At 33.1% G+C, this 19,986-nt stretch overlaps 5 protein-coding genes across 5 annotated transcripts; 2 read left to right on the top strand and 3 right to left on the bottom strand.

Moving 5' to 3' along the window:
• Positions 1-1,233: 1,233 nt before the first annotated feature.
• On the top strand, positions 1,234-4,523 carry LOC110629820 (subtilisin-like protease SBT1.9). Its single transcript, XM_021776969.2, has one exon. The coding sequence runs from the start codon at positions 1,415-1,417 to the stop codon at positions 3,698-3,700; it is 2,286 nt and encodes a 761-aa protein (XP_021632661.1). The 5' UTR covers positions 1,234-1,414; the 3' UTR covers positions 3,701-4,523.
• Positions 4,524-5,565: 1,042 nt separating this feature from the next.
• LOC110629824 lies at positions 5,566-7,304 on the top strand. Its single transcript, XM_021776973.2, has 3 exons — positions 5,566-6,331; positions 6,423-6,608; positions 6,723-7,304. Exons 1-3 carry the CDS (start codon positions 5,840-5,842, stop codon positions 7,005-7,007), a joined length of 963 nt encoding a protein of 320 aa, XP_021632665.1. The 5' UTR covers positions 5,566-5,839; the 3' UTR covers positions 7,008-7,304.
• A 769-nt stretch (positions 7,305-8,073) lies between these two features.
• On the bottom strand, positions 8,074-9,535 carry LOC110629823 (mitogen-activated protein kinase kinase kinase 20). The gene has a single exon (XM_021776972.2). It carries the CDS (start codon positions 9,385-9,387, stop codon positions 8,332-8,334), a length of 1,056 nt encoding a protein of 351 aa, XP_021632664.1. The 5' UTR covers positions 9,388-9,535; the 3' UTR covers positions 8,074-8,331.
• A 5,772-nt stretch (positions 9,536-15,307) lies between these two features.
• On the bottom strand, positions 15,308-16,082 carry LOC110629525 (protein RALF-like 34). The gene has a single exon (XM_021776540.2). The coding sequence runs from the start codon at positions 15,832-15,834 to the stop codon at positions 15,442-15,444; it is 393 nt and encodes a 130-aa protein (XP_021632232.1). The 5' UTR covers positions 15,835-16,082; the 3' UTR covers positions 15,308-15,441.
• Positions 16,083-16,291: 209 nt separating this feature from the next.
• On the bottom strand, positions 16,292-18,109 carry LOC110629524 (tetraketide alpha-pyrone reductase 1). Its single transcript, XM_021776539.1, has 6 exons — positions 17,730-18,109; positions 17,464-17,633; positions 17,199-17,387; positions 16,909-17,071; positions 16,618-16,810; positions 16,292-16,537 (listed from the first exon to the last, which is right to left on the bottom strand). Exons 1-6 carry the CDS (start codon positions 17,845-17,847, stop codon positions 16,396-16,398), a joined length of 975 nt encoding a protein of 324 aa, XP_021632231.1. The 5' UTR covers positions 17,848-18,109; the 3' UTR covers positions 16,292-16,395.
• Between the last annotated feature and the right edge of the window lie 1,877 nt (positions 18,110-19,986).

Genomic DNA, 19,986 nt, shown 5'->3' on the forward strand with positions numbered 1-19,986 from the left:
AAATTTTAGTAACTGTGATTAAAATTTCATTAAAATTTTTAAATTACAACAGATAAACTATAACGGTATTGCACTCGCAGGTTTAGCTCGTGCATCCGAGTAAATTTGAGAGATTTCAAGTTCTACTCTCATAATTCCAGTCTTCTTAGGAAGTTTTCAAAATTTAATATCAAACGATTTACAAAGAGTATCTCAAAATTAAAGATATTTAAATCTAAATTTAAATTTATCTCAGATCTAATTATAATTTATATTTCATTATTTGGTTACAAATCTATTTACTACAATTTGCATTTTACTCAAACTCAATTATTTTTATATTTTTATTAATTAAAAAATATATATACTGTATTGGATGCTCAATCCGAGTTTAAAAATATTAAAAAACTTATAGTGAAAAAGTCTAAATTTTGAAACAATTAAATAAAAACAATACTCAATTTCACATTCTTAATTTTATTAAACTAATCATAAAAATAGATAAATAAAAAAAATAATACTTTATTTGCCTCGTAATTTTTATATTTATATTCAATTCTTTAAAATTTAAATGATAAAGGAAATTTTTTCTAATTTATCACAGTTATAATCAAAATCACTAAATTAAATATAAAAAAATTAATGATAAATTACCATTATGTATAATATTACATATCTTATAAATAAATTTTATTATATAAAACATCACATATAAATATATTAAAATATTTGACATGAATGTTTATGCTCATATTATAAATTATATATATAATTTTTATATTAAAAACTTTACTTTTTATTAATAATATTCTAAACAAAATAAAATATTATATATTTTAAATTATAAGTTTTTTCATATTTTAAAATTTTATAAATATGTATGATATTATATAAAATGAAAATAGAAAATGAATGATGGGATTAATAAAAAATGATATTATTGTAATAAAAATATTTATTTAAGGAAAAGCAATAAGTTCCCTTTGAGTAATTATGAGCTAATTAAACTTGGAAACACTAATTAACAGAGCCTTCAACTGCTAAATAACAAAACCTGGAGAGGAGACTGGAGATGAGCTTCACATGATAAATAGAGTTCCAGTGGTTTCTTGTCCATGAATGTTAAAGTAGACCATTAATGTAAAGGACAAAGAGACCACTAGACCCATATTCTTTTAAAAAGGAGAAAAAGATAATAATAATAATCATAAAAATAATGACCATGAAAAATATTCTATTCCAGCAACCTGCAAACTCCACATCCATTGATCAATTATATACTCCTAGTGTCCCTTAGAAGAGCAAGGAAAACATTTCTTTTTTTGCTGTTATGGTCTCTTCTTTTGATGGCAGATATAGTGAAAAAGAAAAGTGAACTCTTCACATTTCAACTACTTAAAAGCATTTTGTCCATAGAAGAGCATTGTGATCAGCCATGGCTCTTCCAATTTCCAAGGTGGTCTTGGTGCTGGGATGTTTTCTTTTGATCACAGCTTCCCTTTTTTCTTCTGCTTTTGCACAATCTGATGCATATATCATTCACATGGACTCAGCAGCCATGCCTAAAGCTTTCACTGATCACCATAACTGGTATCTAGCTACTATTTCTTCTATATCAGATACTCCTAAAGGAGCCTTTATGGCAATCTCTAAGCATATTTACACTTTCACAAGTTCTGTCCATGGATTCAGTGCCTGTCTCACCAGTTCTGAACTTGAACAACTCAAGAAATCTCCTGGCTACATTTCTTCTACCCCAGATCGTCCTCTTAAAATGCACACAACTCACACGTCCCAGTTTCTTGGGCTAAGCTCAGTTTCTGGTGCTTGGCCAGCAACAAATTATGGTGAAGATGTTATTATTGGTTTGGTTGACACTGGAATTTGGCCAGAAAGTGAAAGCTTTAAAGATGAAGGAATGACTGTAATTCCTTCTAGATGGAAAGGTGAATGTGCAACAGGTACTCGATTTAATGCTTCCTTGTGTAACAAGAAACTCATCGGTGCTCAATTTTTTAACAAGGGTCTACTTGCAAACAGGCCAAAGTTGAAAATTTCAATGAACTCCCCCAGAGATACAAGCGGACATGGAACGCACACTGCGTCAATTGCAGCAGGCAACTATGCGAAACAAGCTTCTTATTTTGGTTATGCCTCTGGTACAGCTTCAGGTATGGCGCCTCGAGCTAGAATAGCCATGTACAAAGCAATTTGGACATATGGGGTTTATGAATCTGATGTTCTTGCTGCTATAGACCAAGCAATTCAAGATGGGGTTGATATATTATCTTTGTCGTTGGCCTTAGCTTCAGATGACAACTTTTTGGAAGATGATTCAATTGCAGTAGCCGCTTTTGCAGCCATGGAAAAGGGTATATTAGTAGCGGCTTCTGCAGGAAACGACGGCTCCCCTTATTGGACAGTAGTAAATGGAGCTCCATGGCTATTGACGGTCGGAGCAGGTACTGTAGATCGTGAATTTCAAGGAATTTTCAGTTTAGGCGATGGGGATAATATCAACTTCACGACATTGTATCCAGGAAATTCTTCTCTAATCTATAGGCCTCTTGTTCTCTTGGATGGTTGTGAAAGTGTGCAGAAAATGGAAAATTTTAAGAACAGTATTATTGTTTGCAAGGACAATCTGAATATCAGAGATCAATTTGAAAAAGCTGAGTCTGCAAAGGTTTCAGGAGCCGTTTTCCTGACAAATATATCTCTGTCAGAATACCACCTTCGAAGCTCGTTTCCAGCAGGATTTATCAATCTACAATCTGGACAGAAGGTAGTAGATTACATAAAGAATAGCAATAATCCAACAGGAAATTTGCAATTTCAGAAGACAATTATTGGAACAAAAGCAGCACCAAAGGTGGATAGCTATAGCTCCAGAGGTCCATTTCCAAGCTGTCAACATGTCCTAAAGCCAGACCTTCTGGCTCCTGGCTCATTGGTCCTAGCATCATGGTCTCCAATTAGTTCAGTAGCTAAGGTTCAATCACATCCCTTGTTTAGCAAATTCAATCTCTTATCAGGAACTTCAATGGCAGCTCCTCATGTTGCAGGTGTGGCTGCACTTATAAAAAAAGCACACCCAGATTGGAGCCCTGCAGCCATTAGGTCTGCCCTTATGACCACAGCAAATCCACTAGACAACACTCATACCCCCATTAAAGATGCTGGAAACAACAACTTGGCAGCCAATCCTTTAGACATAGGAGCTGGCCATATAGATCCCAGCAAGTCGGTTGATCCGGGGCTTATCTATGATGCCACAACGGAAGACTACATAAAGCTTCTATGTGCAATGAACTACACAAAGAAACAAATACAAATCATCACAAAATCTACTCAGAATTGTTTAAACAAGTCCTTGGATCTTAATTATCCATCTTTTATTGCTTATTTCAATGGGGATGGCTCAGGTTCAAATGGGAAATTTGTGCATGAATTTCGGAGGACTTTGACAAATGTTGGAGAGGGTATTTCGAGTTATACTGCAAAAGTGACACCCATGGCTGGCATAAAGGTGAATGTTGAGCCATGGACATTGATGTTCAACAAGAAGAATGAGAAGCTGAGCTTTAAGCTCACTTTGGAGGGTCCAAAATTATTGGAAGAGACAGTGGTGCATGGGTCCCTGAGCTGGGTGCATGATGGAGGTAAATATATTGTGAGGAGTCCTATAGTGGCAACAGGCCTTGTTCTAGAATCTCCTTGAAGGGAATAACTATTAACTATATATTAATGTTTTGTGGACTGGTATCAATGTATTACAATTTTTTTTCTTTTTTTTCTTTTTCTGTTTTTTTTTTAAGCTTTTCTGTCTTGTCAAGGCAAATCTAAAGGGTTCAAAAATGAAAGGAAAAGCTAATTATAAAGGCGAATTCATGGCGATATAAAGGCGAATTCATGGCATCGCCTTGATGTGTTAGAAGAAACAATGTGGTGATGTTTGAAGGCAGATATGCAGAGTTGAACTTAGCAAAGCAAGTAAAACATTTTATAGGGAAATTGAGAACACATAGAAAATTATAAAATTATTTAAGTTAAAGAACGGGTATTATCTAAAAGTTTCTTTCCCTTAGACTAAGAAAAGAAAATTCTTTTACAGAAATGATATAAGATTAATGAAAAGAAAGATCCACTAATTGAAAAAAGCCTTTAGGTGTTATACTAGCATTAACAGACGTGTCTCTATCACTTTTTCAATGGGCTACTTTGGTCTGTAGTGATGAGACAACATCACTCTTAAGGTAGTCATATCATAAGTTGGTGAATGGACTTCTGGACTGGACCTTTTTCCCAAGAACACCCATTTTTCATGATACTTGATGGACTGAATTTTCCTTTTTTGAATATATATATAATTTTTCTCCATAACGATGGAGTTAATTTGGTCGCAGAGCCTTTAGTTGGGGTATGTGTATAATGCTCTTTAGAGATTTGTCTCGGCCTGCTTCTGACTTCTCATGGGCTGTTGACATAATTTCTCTTGCTGATGCTCTGCATTCTTTTCATTTAGAAACCGACGCCGTTTAAGCTTTAGACAATCGATTTGAACCCGGAAGCAAAGGATCTCAAAACTCTCAGAGAAAAATCTCTCTCTTCCGATGAAGAGAGAGAAAAAAAATTTTATTTGAATATATAACAAAATGTCTTTGGGCCTTCTCAGTTGTTCTTGTTTAGGGCTGGTCTTCATATATAGATGGGCGTGTTGTAGGAGGCTTTAGACTCGTATGTATTTCACAGTTCTATTATATGATTTCCACATTTGGAAAAGGAGAAAAAAAAAAGTTCCATAGAACAATTTGTGCTCAAGCTATTACACAAAAGACAAATCACTCTCGCACTCATCCAGCAGAGGTATCTTTTTGTGCAATAATTAAACCCACGGCCACGAGTGTGCTGAATGATGACAAAAATTATTAATTAAATCATAGGAAGGCGTTGGTCCAAGAAAGAAAAACAAATGCAAAGTTTGAATACATCTGAATGAAAAATTTGGAAACTAGCAGAATCACAAGCTCTCTAAAAACTTAAATCTCATGTAGATTCTCTAGGTATATCAACTGGAGACACAGTACTCAAATTGCGTGGCTAGCTTTCTCTATGTCCCCCTGCCTAAGACCCTGCAAATCCCATTTCAAGCCCCGCAAAGAATAATAATTGTGAAGAAGATGACATTGCAAGTGTTCTTACTTCACTGAAACAAGTTACATTGTGACGTGAAGCTTTAGATCTCTTAACCTTTCATTGCAAGAAGATGCTTTACTTTTATCTACTTAACAAGTCTTGTTAGTACATTGGGATCACAGTGCTGGTCAGTCTTTGACATGTGAGTGTGAGAAGGGTCCTCAAGTAAGCATCCGTTGCCCACAAACTGATTCACTGGTTAGATCTTGCCTTTTCTAATTGTTAAAGACGTGGTGAGGTTATTAAGTCTACATGGTAGGTTGGAGTAGCTCCTCTAACAGCCAGTAAGGTGAATTTGGGCCAAATCCCGTACAGGTGGCCCAAACACAATCCTGCCTGGTGGCCCTGTATATTACCAGCTTAGCTTGCAGAGGTTTGGAAATCCCAGAAACTCACTGCCAAGCCCACCTCCACCTTCTGGCTTCTGCTATTAATTAGCTCTCATTTTCAAAACTTTTCGATATCATTAAACAAAACACACAGCAACGTGCTCTTCCATAACCTACGATCTAGAGATCCTAAAAAATAGAAAAAAATATATCAAACACCATTACTCTTCTTCTCCTCCTCTTCACTTCCCCATCTCCTCTGCAAAAATCTTTAATACTTATCAGCTACATTTTTCAGAATTTGCTTCAATTCATTTGTCAAACTATAGCAAGCAATGTCAGCTCATCTCTCCAAGACAGATTCTGAGGTAAGCAGCCTAACTCAGTCGTCTCCCGCAAGATCATCTCCACCTCGCCGCCCTGTATACTACGTGCAAAGCCCGTCGAGAGATTCCCATGATGGCGAGAAAACCACCAATTCATTCCATTCGACTCCAGTTCTTAGTCCCATGGGATCTCCTCCTCATTCTCACTCCAACTCTTCCTTAGGGCCTCATTCTCGCGAGTCCTCCTCTACCCGTTTCTCCGGTTCTCTCAAGCCTCACCGCAAGAATGATGGATCCAACCGCAAAGTCAGCCGCAAACCATGGAAGGAGTTCGACGCCATTGAAGAAGAGGGTCTTCTTGATGGTGATATTTCCCCACATGGGTTGCCTCGTCGTTGCTATTTTCTTGCTTTTGTTGTGGGCTTCTGTGTACTTTTCTCTGTGTTCTCATTGATTCTTTGGGGTGCAAGTCGACCTCAGAAACCTACTGTCACCATGAAGGTAATCAATTTACTACACTACACCAAGCATATGTATGAAAAGGCTGAACATTATGGGCCATTGATCGTTTTGGTTTGGTTTGATTATGTAGAGTATAGTGTTTGATCAATTTGTAGTACAAGCTGGTGCGGATTTTTCAGGAGTAGCTACAGAATTGGTGTCCATGAATTGCTCGGTGAAGCTCACATTTCGCAACACTGCCACGTTCTTTGGTGTTCATGTAACAGCGACGCCTCTAGATCTGACCTACTCTCAGCTCACTGTAGCCACTGGAACCGTAACCCCATGACTTATTCTTGGGTTTGAAATTTTCTTTATGATGAACGAATATTAAAGAATTGTAACTGTTATTTATTAAATTTCAATTAATATTCATGAATGGGTTTTGCAGATTAGAAAGTTTTATCAATCAAGAAAGAGCCAAAGATCATTAACAGTGATGGTCAAGGGAAGTAGCATCCCATTGTATGGTGGGGGAGCTAACTTGGGCAGCTTGAATGGTGCACCGACTCAGCCAGTGCCATTGACACTTAACTTCATGGTTCGATCAAGGGCTTATGTTTTGGGGAAGCTGGTGAAGCCCAAGTTCTACAAAAGGGTGAAATGCTCGGTCGTCATGGACCCAAAGAAAATGAATGTGGCAATTTCGCTGAAGAACAGGTGCAATTATCAGTGAAAATGAATTGATTCAATAATCATGTGTCCTTTGATGATGCATGAATTTTGGAAGGAAATTACAGAGAGTGTTATTTGATATTTTTTGGTATTTTTGGAAATATGTAAGGAATTATTATAAGATATAAGTAGATGAAGATAATGGAGAGAAAAGATGTTTTGGGGTAAGTGAAAGAAGAGAGCATATCACTGGATTATGGTCAGGTGTTGTTTCCTGGCCCCATAAAAAATCTCCATATCTAATCTGCATATGAATCCGTCGGTGGCTTCTTTTTCTCTCTTATATATACATATTAGATAGTAAATGAGAAAAGCATCTTAACAAACTCAAAGCAAAAGAAAGGATCAAGCCAACAAATGGAAGGTATGAATGTGAAACCTACATGGATCACATTGCAATACAAATCCTTTTCACAACTCCTATAACAATCACATGTTTCTCAAGTAATACTAACATTTGCATTTTGTTTGCATCACATCACAATTCCCCTTCTCACTTTCCTTCAATTACACACTATTCTTGCCTATACCCTTTTTCCAACCCTATTTTTTTCTTAATTAATCATATCATCATGCCTGCTTGCCAATCATCACATGCATTTTTATTCCAAGCAATTACCAAAACTTTGCCAATACAAAGTTAGATTTGAATTATTCTTATTTAAACAAATGAAAATTCAGTAACCACAAGCTAACCCATGGTTTGATCAGCTAAAAGAAATTGCTTGGAAATTGCAAGAGCTAAACCTAACTAAAATTATTCAACAAAATACCAAAAATAGCACATCTTAGACTTCCTGAGAAATGACATATGAAGGTAATGTGAAGGAATAAACAGAATATTTTCCAGGAAACTTTTCTACTTTTCAGAATTCAGATACCCTTTTTTTTTTCACAAATAAAAAATAACAATAAGAAGAAACATTTCCTTCTCAAGTATCTTTCAAGTACACCATTAATCATCCCAAGAAAAGCTTACTTCTGAGTATAAATTTACCCATGAGATGATATCCACCAGAACCAGACACTCTGTTTTATGCTGTTATGGTTCAGAAAGTTTGGCAATATTTTCCTGGAAAATTACTTTCTCTGCATTCAATTAAAAGGGGTTAAAATTTAAAACAGTGTTCTGTACACTTGGCCAGTCTGCTAAATACAATTTCTCAGTCTGTTTCCTACACATTTACAATCTCCAAAAAATTGTCACCAATTCCTAAAAGGATTAATGGAATCTCAACAAGTTAGACTGTGAACAAACATAGAATTAAAAAATTCATCTAAATTTGCTGCTGTTGAATTCAATTATGTGCTCTGCCTGCTTCCTCTCACCTCACAGTCACCCAACTCTCAGAAAATGACCAGTTGCATCCCTCATCACTCCCCAGCTGTCGGAGTCTCTCTGCCGGCGAAGGCGAATATGACAAAGAGGACCAATCAAATCTTGATTCTACTTCCTTGTTAGACCATAATTCAGATTTCGGTGATGAAGATGGAACTGAAACCCACTCTGGAAACTCAAATGGACATCTGGGTGATGATGATGGAGATAATTGCTCCTTCTCCTTCAATGTAACAGTGGTTTCATTAGCAATAAAAGGATGATTTAATAGCAAATCAGCCGTCCATCTCTTTCTAGGATCCTTAACAAAACACTTGGATAGAAAATCCTTCGCCTCTTGGGACAATTCTTGAGGGATTTCTGGCAATTCATCTCCGACTCCAATCCGAATCAACAAGGATGCGATGTTTGATTCCGGCTTGCAGTTCCAGGCCGGTTTTCCGGTCACCATCTCCACCAACCCACACCCAAGAGCCCAAATATCACACGGTGAATCGTACTCGTTTTCGTTGACTGATTCTGGGGACATGTACAGAGGAGTTCCTCGAATTTCCACTCTCCCCTGTTCATCACTCTGTTCTTCCCCTGTTTTCTTGGCTAATCCAAAGTCTGCAATCTTCACGTCCCCATCCTCAAACAACAAGATATTTTGAAGCTTTATGTCACAGTGAGCAAACCCTTTTGCGTGAATATAACGAAGACCCTTTAGTATCGATTTGGTGTAGCGTCTGGCATCTGATTCCGGCAAGCAACCACCAGAATTCTTCACCAAACGAGATAAACTGCCACCAGGGGCATACTCCAATAGCAAGTTATACAACCTCTGACCGTTTTCCACACTCTGATCGCCGCCGAAACACTTGATTATATGCTCGCAATTGCCAAGCTGATTCAAAACATCCTTTTCATTCTCAAGCAAAGAAGAGTCAAAAAGATCACAAGATTTCACCGCCATTAAAGGAGAAGAGGTTTTCGTGGGAATTGCCAAATTTACAGTGGAAAAGCTCCCACAACCAATGGAATCTCCGCGAACCCAATCCATGGGAGAAAGAAGAGTAAGCAGATCAAGCAGATGATTTAGAAAGAGAGGAGTTGAGAGTTGTTCTCCTCCTTGTTGGGTTTTGGTTCGGTTTCTTCGAAGGAAAGAAAACAGAGAACAGAGGTCACAAGTCACAACGAACTAGTTGCTGCAACGAAGACGAGTTCTTTATATAGAGAGAGGGGAAAGGGAATTTTTTTTTTTTTTTCTGAATATTATTTTTGTGTATAATATCAGAAAATTAATGCACGTGATATGCAAGGATATCTCGTTATTTCTACTTGTAAAATACTTTTATTTCTTAATTTCCTATATTTTCGTTATTTAATTATTTTTTAAACTAATAAGGTAGCTACTGCCTACTAGCTAGATTCTCCCTCGTGGTTGATCCGAAGGATTTTCTTACTCGGAGATTTTTTTTACTATACTACGCGCCACGCGGATTGGTTGTACACGCGCTTACTTACTTCACGAGTGCTTCCATTCCATATGCTACTGTATTGGTTATATAAACTAAATTTCAACTATAGTCCTTCAATTTAAAACATTGTATCATTACAGTCCTTAAACTTTACTTTATAATATAAATTCCTTTGAACTTTAATTCAATTGTTATATAATATTATAATTATTATGTAATAATAATAATAATGATAATTAATTAAATATGCTGGATTTTTTATCGAGAGAAACAATGAAATCATGCATACTCAAGATTCTTATCTAATATTTTTTTTAATTAAGATTGGATATTCTCAAATCATAATTAAAAAGGAATTATTACAAAAAATAATTTAAAATTTTTTTCAAGCGATATCCATAATTAAAAGAAGAAATAAGAAAGCGTAGCCAGATACATTGGGAAAGAATTCTGTACCGACGCGAACACGATTGCGATTCTTTCACAGTTGTAAACAGCTAAATGCTCATCTATTATAATGCAATTCAGTAGAAAGATACCATTCAAAGCTATGGAAATTTCCTTTTTTTCTTTTTTAAAATTAAAATTTTCCCCTTATATATATTCGATTCATTAAGCAAAAGCCGAAGGAAACTTCTACGATTAGTGATGATGAGACATTTATTACATCAGCCCAATCACTGTTTCCCACGTTTCATGTCGGTCCCCCATTTAGTATCCTTCCTATTCCTTCACCATATGCCTTCCCTTACTCCCTTCTGCTTTTGTCAACATTGAAGAAACTTCCACCAGCCCGTTCTTTTTTTTAAAAAAATTTAATAGTACTAAAAAATAATTTGCTATGAAATTATAGTATAACTCTAAAATGCAGCAGTGAGAATAAAGTAGAAGGGAGTTTGAAAGGGGTTGCAGTTGCAAAGACATTGAATTTAGGCAAATAGTGTGAAACATGGTGATGAATAACATGCAATTTTGGAGTAAAAATAGGATGTTGGTGGTGTAGATGCTGCCAACCTTAGCCATCACATTCCCATGTTACCACCCCCCTCCCCTTCAACATTGCATTAATATATCCTTTAAAGAATTTTTTTAATTTTGCAGTTATTTTGCCCACTTGCCTTTTGCAACTGTGCCATTGGGGCCCAACCATATGTAAGCTATTTCCTTTTTCTTATGCATTATACAAACCAACTAATATTAATTGCACTTACAATTTTATTTATTTTTTTAATCGTTATTATATATTTATATTTTATGCAAAAAAAAAGGGTTATTAAATATTTTATTAGAAAATATCAAAAAAAGAGGAAGATATTTTCCACAATTAGAAAGAAATAAGATTGGATAGATTTTGTAATAGGGCAGTAAAAGCGGGTGGGAGAGCGGCTGGCTTTATTGAGTAGTTATGAGTCCAAGTTCCAAAGCAAAGAGTGGTCACGTGCCTTTCTAACTATACAAACTTGTATGTTTAGGTGCAACTTACTTGGTAGATAGGACTGATTCAAGGGAAACCCACAGCAGCAAGTTGGAGCTGCAACTCTAACATCATCACTTACCAACACTATTTTTTTTAAAAAAAAAATTATTATAAGTGGGACCACCCAACCCAACAATTCAACTAATGTTGCTTGTAATTTTCAAGAGATTTGTTCTCCAACTTTCGTCTCGTCATCTATGCATTGAACTTTATTTACATTACTAACATATATGTTATGATTCATTTGCAATTTGGCCTTTTTGCTTCCTTCCCTTTTCATAAAAATCTCAAATTTTTTTTAATGGATAATGATATTATTGAAAAAAAATCAGTTATTTGACTAATTTAATTTAGCATAAATATAAAATTAATTAAAAAACAATATTGATGGAAAGTGGTGAAATAATTATTGTAATAAAATTAATTATTGTAATAAAAATGGTTAATTATGATGTGATTAATGGTAAATAAATAATTTATGTTATTATTTTGATAAATTAAAAAGAATAAAACAATTAAGTGTGAAGTGATAACGATGGGATATACATGAGAATTTTCCGAATATGAAACGAGAGCTTTGTCGGTTAATGGATAAACCCACGTGCGCTCAGGTTCATAGAACCATAGGTAAAGCCGACGGTGCGACCGCTTTTCAGTCAAATTAGGTCTAAAGCGGGCGTGAACGGTCCAAAAGTTCCCTAAAAAAAAAAAAAAAAACATGACTCGACCATGCAATTGGCAAATAGCAACGCACCAGCGACGGTCCATGGCTCAGTAATTGTCCATTTCCATATCTTCGGGCTGCAGCCTTTTGGTGCAATGTTTTGGGATTTGCTTTGCTTTGCTTCTACAGATTTAATCTAACCTTTTTATTTGCCTTTCTGGAGCCTGACCCACAAATCAGTGCCTCCAACCAAACCGAAAGGCTACCTGCGAGTCGTTGGCCATGATGGGCCGCCGACGGTGATTATTACAACTGGATGGGCATGCAAAGTTGGGGACCCAACCACCCCACATCTGCGCAGCTGGATTTCAACCACCAATAATCGAATTTAGCTACGTGTTATTAAACTTGAGCAATTTGATTTTGACTAGACTAAGGATTAGGCATGGATTTCAATTGTGGTAAGATAATTTAAAAAAAATAAAAATTATGTAGTGAAAGAACAAATGCACGTATTTTTCACGTTTAAAATGAGTTATAAAGAAAGAACTGAGGGTGGTGCAGATTCAAAGAATGAGGTCTCTAGTGAGTTTCCAGGAAGCAGGGGGTTTGTGATCCGTAGGCAATATGTGGGAATTTTTTATTTGTGGTAGAAATTTCTTCATTCATACTACCAAACATGATTAGTGCAATTCTGTTGAGAATTTTATAATTATATATCGTAAATTAAAATTTAATACGAAAAAAATTATTTTTATCATTCTCCTAACAAAAAAATTATATAAAATATAATTTAAAAAAAATTCTACGAAAAGATTTGTCCCAATTCAATTCCAATTCTTCATGGGACGTGGACGTTTGTAGCGGGGTATATATTTACGTGACCATTTCAATCACTTGTTCTGTGATCATTTCAAATCACTTGACCATTTCATTTTATCTCAGTCGTCAACTAATGGGGGATTCCTTTCTGTTTTGTTTTTTGAGTTTGAAACGTGTAAACTCTAAACAGGTCAAAAATTAAAAGTCTGCCTTGGCTCCTGCAAGAAACTGGTTTCGACACATGGTCAAAATCATTTCTTAACATATTTATTATATCAATATTTTTCTTAAAAGAAAAGTATTAAATTATTAATTACAAACAGAAAGAGATATAATCGACTTTGAAACAATCAATTCAACGGCGATTTCTTATGATTTTTACGCCATATTTTTATAATTACGAATGAAATTATTCATAAATTATTTAAATTATTTAGAATTCGGTAAAAATTTAATTGCACTTGATTTAATTTTTAAACAAATTGAATTCAAACTTAATTTTTAAATTTATTTATTAAATAAGTTAAATTTAAAATTTATTAAAATTTTTAAATTGACTCGTTAAAATATTCATAAATATGTATGTTAAGAGACTCGTGAACGGACTCATTAAGTGATTTATGAACATACTCATTAAGACTCGTAAACAAACTCATTAAAATGTGCAGACTCGTTAAGAAATTCGACTCAATTCGATTACACCTCTTTCCACTTAATCTATTTACCATATATATTATTAATTTTTATATTTTTATTCCTTAATTATATAACTAATAATATATATTTATTTTTCACTATATGTATACACTCAAATTAAACTATTAAATTTTTTAATAAACTATTATTATTATTATTTTCATATATTTATATATGTATTTATATGATTATTTTTCTACTTAATATTATTTACTTAATTTTATAAATTAAAATTTTTATATAATTAAAATATATATTAATATGATTATATTGATAAAATTTGAGTATAATATATATATATACATATATATATATTATATGTATAGTATTTTTTATATAATAAAATAATTTAATATAAATTATATATTTAAATAAAAATAAATAATAATATATAAATGATGAAATAATAACATATGAATAATCAAGGATAATATATTAATAAATTTTATATAAAATTATATATTGATACTAATAATAAAATTATACAGATTTAATTAAAATTATATAATTTAAAAATAAACTTTTTCTCTCACCTATATAAACTGTTTATATATAAATTTATATATTTATTATATACCCTTCAATTAATTTTACATATAATATAAACATTTAAATAAGTAATTATTAAATGTAGTATTGTATCATTAATTTTATATTAAATATATTTTATATAATTAATTAAAAGTTTATAATTAGTATTTAATAATAAATATTATTTGATGTTATAAATAAATATTTAAATATTAAAATTTAAATAATAAAAAATAAAAAATTTAAATATTAAAATCTAAATAATAATTAAAAAAATTTAATCATTTGTTGTCATGGCAACAGAACTGAAATTTTTGAAAAATCACATTTCGTTAATTACTACGCCAAAAATCTATTTTTGTAAAATTACTGTGTATTATTTTATGTATAAGGTATTGGAGATTACCGAAATAATATCCTTATCGCACATCGAAAACTTATAAAAACAGAAGGATAATACTTTAATTTCACTTTTTATTTTATTTTAAATTAAAATTTTAATTTTAGTAAATTTTAATTAAATTATATTTAATTTTATTAAAATTTTTTTTAGTTTTTTAATTTAAAATTTTAATATTTAAAATTTTAAATTAATTAAATTTTGCTAACTAATTTTTTAATCCAACTTTCAAACTCGAACTTAAATTAAATTTATTATTAGTTTAAATGAGTTTTTTAATCGAGTTTTCAAATTCGACTTTCAATTAGACTCGTTATTAATTTAAATGAGTTTTCACGAGTTAAACTCGAATTGAATTTAATTATAATATTTAATTTTTTAATCTTATTTAAGCTTAATATTAGATCTCGAATCTAGTTCGAATTTATAAAAATTTTTAATTATTAAATTTAAATTTTATAAAATTTAACTCGACTCAGTACTATATATTTGATTTAAAAAGATTCTTTCCAAAACAAAAAAAGTTGAAAGCTTAAATTTATTTAAATTCTGACTAAGAAGCATGAGCCTTGAGCCCCTGAACATTGGGCCTAACTGCCCGAGTAGAATCAGGCTCATCCCTATCCATTTTGCCCAAGTAGAATCCTTCACCCAAAAGAGAAAATAAAAAGAAAAAGGAGAAAAGCACCGACAGAGGCATTGAGCAAAGTTACTGAGGTTGTCCTACCTTAACCAATTTTATTGGCTCTATCAGAAAATCTGTTATTAATTTTCTTTTTGTTTCTTTCTTTCTTTCCTTTTACCAAATTATCTCTTCCTCTTCATTGGAACATATACTTGAATTGAATTATATACTACGAAGTAATTTTCCTTTATTTTCACATCATTAACATAGTAATACTTGCTAATCAGTTCATGAATTCAGTCGTCGCTCGCATTAATCATCAAAATCCTACAAACTAATTAAGCCCTTGAACAAATCCACTCACAAACACCTACCCATTAACAAAAGATACATAAAACAGAATGAAAAATGGAGATTCATCTCATCTCCTGCAACGAGTGATCCTAGAACATCCTCTGGTGTAAGGATTAACAGGAGCTCTAGCCTTGAAGCAATTATGAGTGTAGTAAGATCTCCCGGAACGTGGAGGGCAAGGAATCCTATTAGCGGCGAGAGCTCCATACGAGATATAGTAATGTACTCTTCTCCAGAACAAAGTTCTGCGGCCACCCATCTCCTCATCACCATCCCAATCTACCAACTCATCACCATTCTCCTCCAAATCATTGTACATGGACATCGCCATTTGCCATTCTAGCGCGTTCGCCATTATCTTCAAGCCAGTTTCTTCCACCTGGGCATGGGCTATTGAGGTGAGAGCAAGAAAGCAAACGAAGAAGAAGAGAGAAAGAGTGGGAGCAGCCATGGAGAACATAGAGCAGAAGCTAAACGAAATGAGTTAAAAAGAGAAGAGGCGGAGCAGGGACAAGAAATCACATGAAGATAGAGGTTGGAGACAAGACTGAGAGAGAGAAGTGATCAGTGATAGGATTACAGCTGTGGTCATCAATGCATTAACGCGTGATCTGAAACTTTCTGTATAGTGCTGGCTTTGTTCGTGCAGTTTAGGGGAGGGAGCAAATGATTCTGTGCGTTCAGTCTTATATTGGTTTATTTTGCGATTGCATTCCTTCTTCTCCGTTCTAGAAACCACAAAGTTGCGAGATCTTACTGACCCACGTGTCAAGTGCGTGCTAGAGGATGCCGCATTAGAACAGCGTCGGATGACAGCTTTAATTAGTATGTTGAGCATTTTCAACCAATAACAGCGGCCCGTTGCGGTTGTAATAATCCTTTCGAATATTTGGAATAATTTATTATTATTTTCTGAATGAAAGTGAACTTCACAATTATTTATTCATTAAAATGCAAAATGATCAGACCACAATAACTACATAAATATGGCAGAATAATTCAATTATCAGCATTAAAATTGTTAATCAACAGCAAGATGGCCCTGTTCCTTGAGTGATGCAATGCAATCATCGAACATTTTCTCGACAGGCTTGAACTCGAATCCTAAGCTCTTCAACTTTGTTGTGTTGAAATCGTAGAATGGCCTGTTTAGTTGCTGAAACCTACAAATCCTCACATGCATTTAATATTATTACAAATAATCATTAGCCTTAATTATGTTTCCACTGATTGTAATACCAACCTTTTTGGGATGGGCAGAGATGGATAACGAGCTGATAGCAATGACACTAATTCATCAAGCTCCAGAACCGTTGAGCTACAGAGATATCTTCCATGAGCACTCTCATGCTCGTAAACAAGGATGTGGGAAAGGGCAACGTCATCTATGTGAACATATCCCATTCTTCCATGCCATTGAAATTTCTCTGTTTCACCTGCTTGTTAGAGAGAATGTGCCATTTTGCTTGTTATTGGCAGTCTTTCAGACAAAAGGATGTCAGGAATTTAATTTATGACAAGAAAACCAAACTACCTTTAAGCAAGCCAAGGACATCAGATGCAGTAGAACATAATTCAGGTGGCAAACTAGGTCCGATCACGAATGCAGGAAGAATGGTTATTAAACTGATTCCATTTTTGTTGCAGAATTCCCATGCAGCATTCTCAGCTAGTGTTTTTGATAAAGCATACCAAATCTTCATTTCCATAAAAAAAAGGGGGAATACTCGAATAAAAATCCACGTATAGTAATAATATAATGTGATAATTATTTGTTTTGATTAATGACGTCCCAACAGCAATTAAAACCTGCAGTAAACTTACCTGGAGTCTCTCGCTGATTTCCACAGAGCTCCAAGATGACTCGTCGAGAGGTACAAGGGGGTCAAAATCATCTCTCACTCTAACAGCTGAAGAGGATGAGGTGAGAATCACACGCTTTAGACATGGATTCTTCTTACAGGAACGCAACACATTCAAAGTGCCCTCAACAGCTGGTTCCAAAATTTCAATCTGCACAAAGAAAAACAAACACCATCAAGCATCAACCCATAATACTTGATATCATGCATTGCTTGAAAGTACATGCCTTTGGATCAGATGAAGGTCTGAGCACAGGGGAAGCAGTGTGGAACACACCATGACATCCAAAAATTGCATCATCAAAGCTGCCCATTTCCATCAAATCAGCCTTTACTAACTGGAGCCTCTCCTTTGCTCCTTCTAGGTTCCACAGATGAGCTAGTTTCTTTTCATTTTCTACCCATATTTACATTTAAACAATGAATAAAATCTATGCACTTGTTGCTCACTGCAAGTAGATAAATTTTAAGTAAAAAAGTAAGAGAGACGAACCTGGATCTCTTACAGTTCCAATGACTTGATACCCTGACAAGAGCAGTCGTTTGATAAGCCAAGAAGCTAGAAAACCTGAAGCCCCTGTAACACAGACCTTGCCTTTAACTTGTTCCATTTTCTTGCACTTGATTGAAATTGAGATTCAGACTCCGATCACAGATAAATAACGTTGGCTTTGGTAGGTAGTTGGAGATTAGGCGACTACGGACTGAGAAGGTGTGTCATGAGAAGCTGCTGCTATTTCTTATTTCTTGTGGCCATGAGTAGGTGAAGGTGCAAAAAGTGATGACGTTTCATGAAATTCTGCTATGGATTGATCAAACTATATGAAAACCAGGAAAGAGAACTCTCCCCTTCCACCGACTCTTTGATTTTAAAATTCCTAATTTTGAGAATGAATGATGGTAAGTCTTTCTCTAGATAAATTATTCATTTTTTCTCTAGATAAAATAATTTAATTTTAAAATTTTTTCATCAATAAAATTTTATTTTTTATTTAAATTATATTATCTTTTTAGTATTTATTAATTATAAATATAAATTTTAATATATATTTATAAATTATTTATACTTATAAAACAAATATAAATCTTATAAAAGTAATATAATGTTTATTGATTTTTATATAATAAAAAAATATATATACATAAAAATAAATTTTATTTATTAACAATCATGTTTTAAATTTTATATATATTATATGGTGAATTACTGATTTTATGTATATTTTAATAATAAATAAATTATATGACATATTTTAGCATACATATCAAATGTTTCACTTTTAATCAATAATTTACTATCAGCCAAATATAAATATCACTTATTTTTATTTAACGGTTAAATTAAATAAATTTTTAATAATAAGAATATTTTTATTTATAATAATGAAACCGTTAAACTTTTTTAATTTATTTTTCACTTGATTTAAAATAATTGATTCAAATCGCTAAATTTGCAACGTCTCGTTGCAACTGAATAGGTGAATATCACTTTTTTTTTGTTCTTATCGTAACTGAATCGAATATAATTGCTAAATCAGTATCAAACTCTTAAGTATTGTGATTAGCTAATATTTCAGGCGGCTCCAATTTATTCCACACGGATAACTTTTTCATCACAGTCTTACTTGCTCTGCACGATTTTTTTGATTCAGAATGGTTTTGATACTATTTAAAACCGTTTCGATTTAAACTGATTTGAATAACTTTTTAAATTTATTTTCACGTAATTCAAAATAATTAATTAAAATTATTTAATAGTATTTTTAAATTATTTAATAGTATTTTTAATTGATAATTTAACGATATGTAGTCTTCTTCACGGTAAGCAGCTAGGTGAATATCACAAATAATTTTTATTTTAATTTAATTTTTTATAAATTTAAAATATAAATAAATATAGAAACTCGTTTTAAATTAATGCTAAATTAGATATAGATATTTTTCTCAAAGGAATGGACAAAAACTTTGGCGTCTTTTTCTGTCCTTGTCTGGCTTGAGGACAGAAAAGTAATTAAATGATGTGTGGATCAAATTGCCACTCTTATAATTACCTTGAGAGACGTAGTTGATCCGACATGTTCGCCTGCACTTGTCGCCAATCATTTTTATTATTTTCTCCTCAGCAAGAGAGAAAAGGAGGGGAAAAAACATACTCACAGGTAAAGGAGGAAAGGGTGAGGTAAAAGTAAGTTTTTACTTTTAAAGGCCTTGATAAATGCAATCTCAGTTTTGTAATTATTAAAAAAAAAAAATCATTTTTATTATTTTATTTTTAAATCCTCTTATTCATCCCAATCCTGTGGAATCTTCCGATCAATTTTCAAACTGGATATTTATATTAAAATTATTTTTTGTTTTGTCAAATCATAAGTAGCTTTTAATCTCTATTTAGTTTAGATTTCTTGCATTTTCCTGTTGTGTTTGCTTGTGGTTTCAAGATTTCATTGACGAGCGGCTAAGATTTCATTGTCTTTGTCCCTTTGAAGTTCTATAATGTTTTTCATGTTTACTATGATTTAATTAATATAATATATTCATTCTATCTCATAATTTTTATCTATTTTAATTTTTACATAGTAAAAATTAAAAAAAAAATAAATTTTGATATTTTAAAGCAAATTAAGAAATTTTTTCTACATAAACGTAATAAAACCTTACGATAAAGGGAAGTAACTAAGTGAGAAATCAATTCGGAAGCTGTAACCTAAAAGCCCATGTGGTTGCAGTCCTTTCAAATATGAGTTCCAAAT

The sequence above is a fragment of the Manihot esculenta genome, chromosome 13 (assembly GCF_001659605.2).
Source record: "Manihot esculenta cultivar AM560-2 chromosome 13, M.esculenta_v8, whole genome shotgun sequence".
Taxonomy (NCBI): domain Eukaryota; kingdom Viridiplantae; phylum Streptophyta; class Magnoliopsida; order Malpighiales; family Euphorbiaceae; genus Manihot; species Manihot esculenta.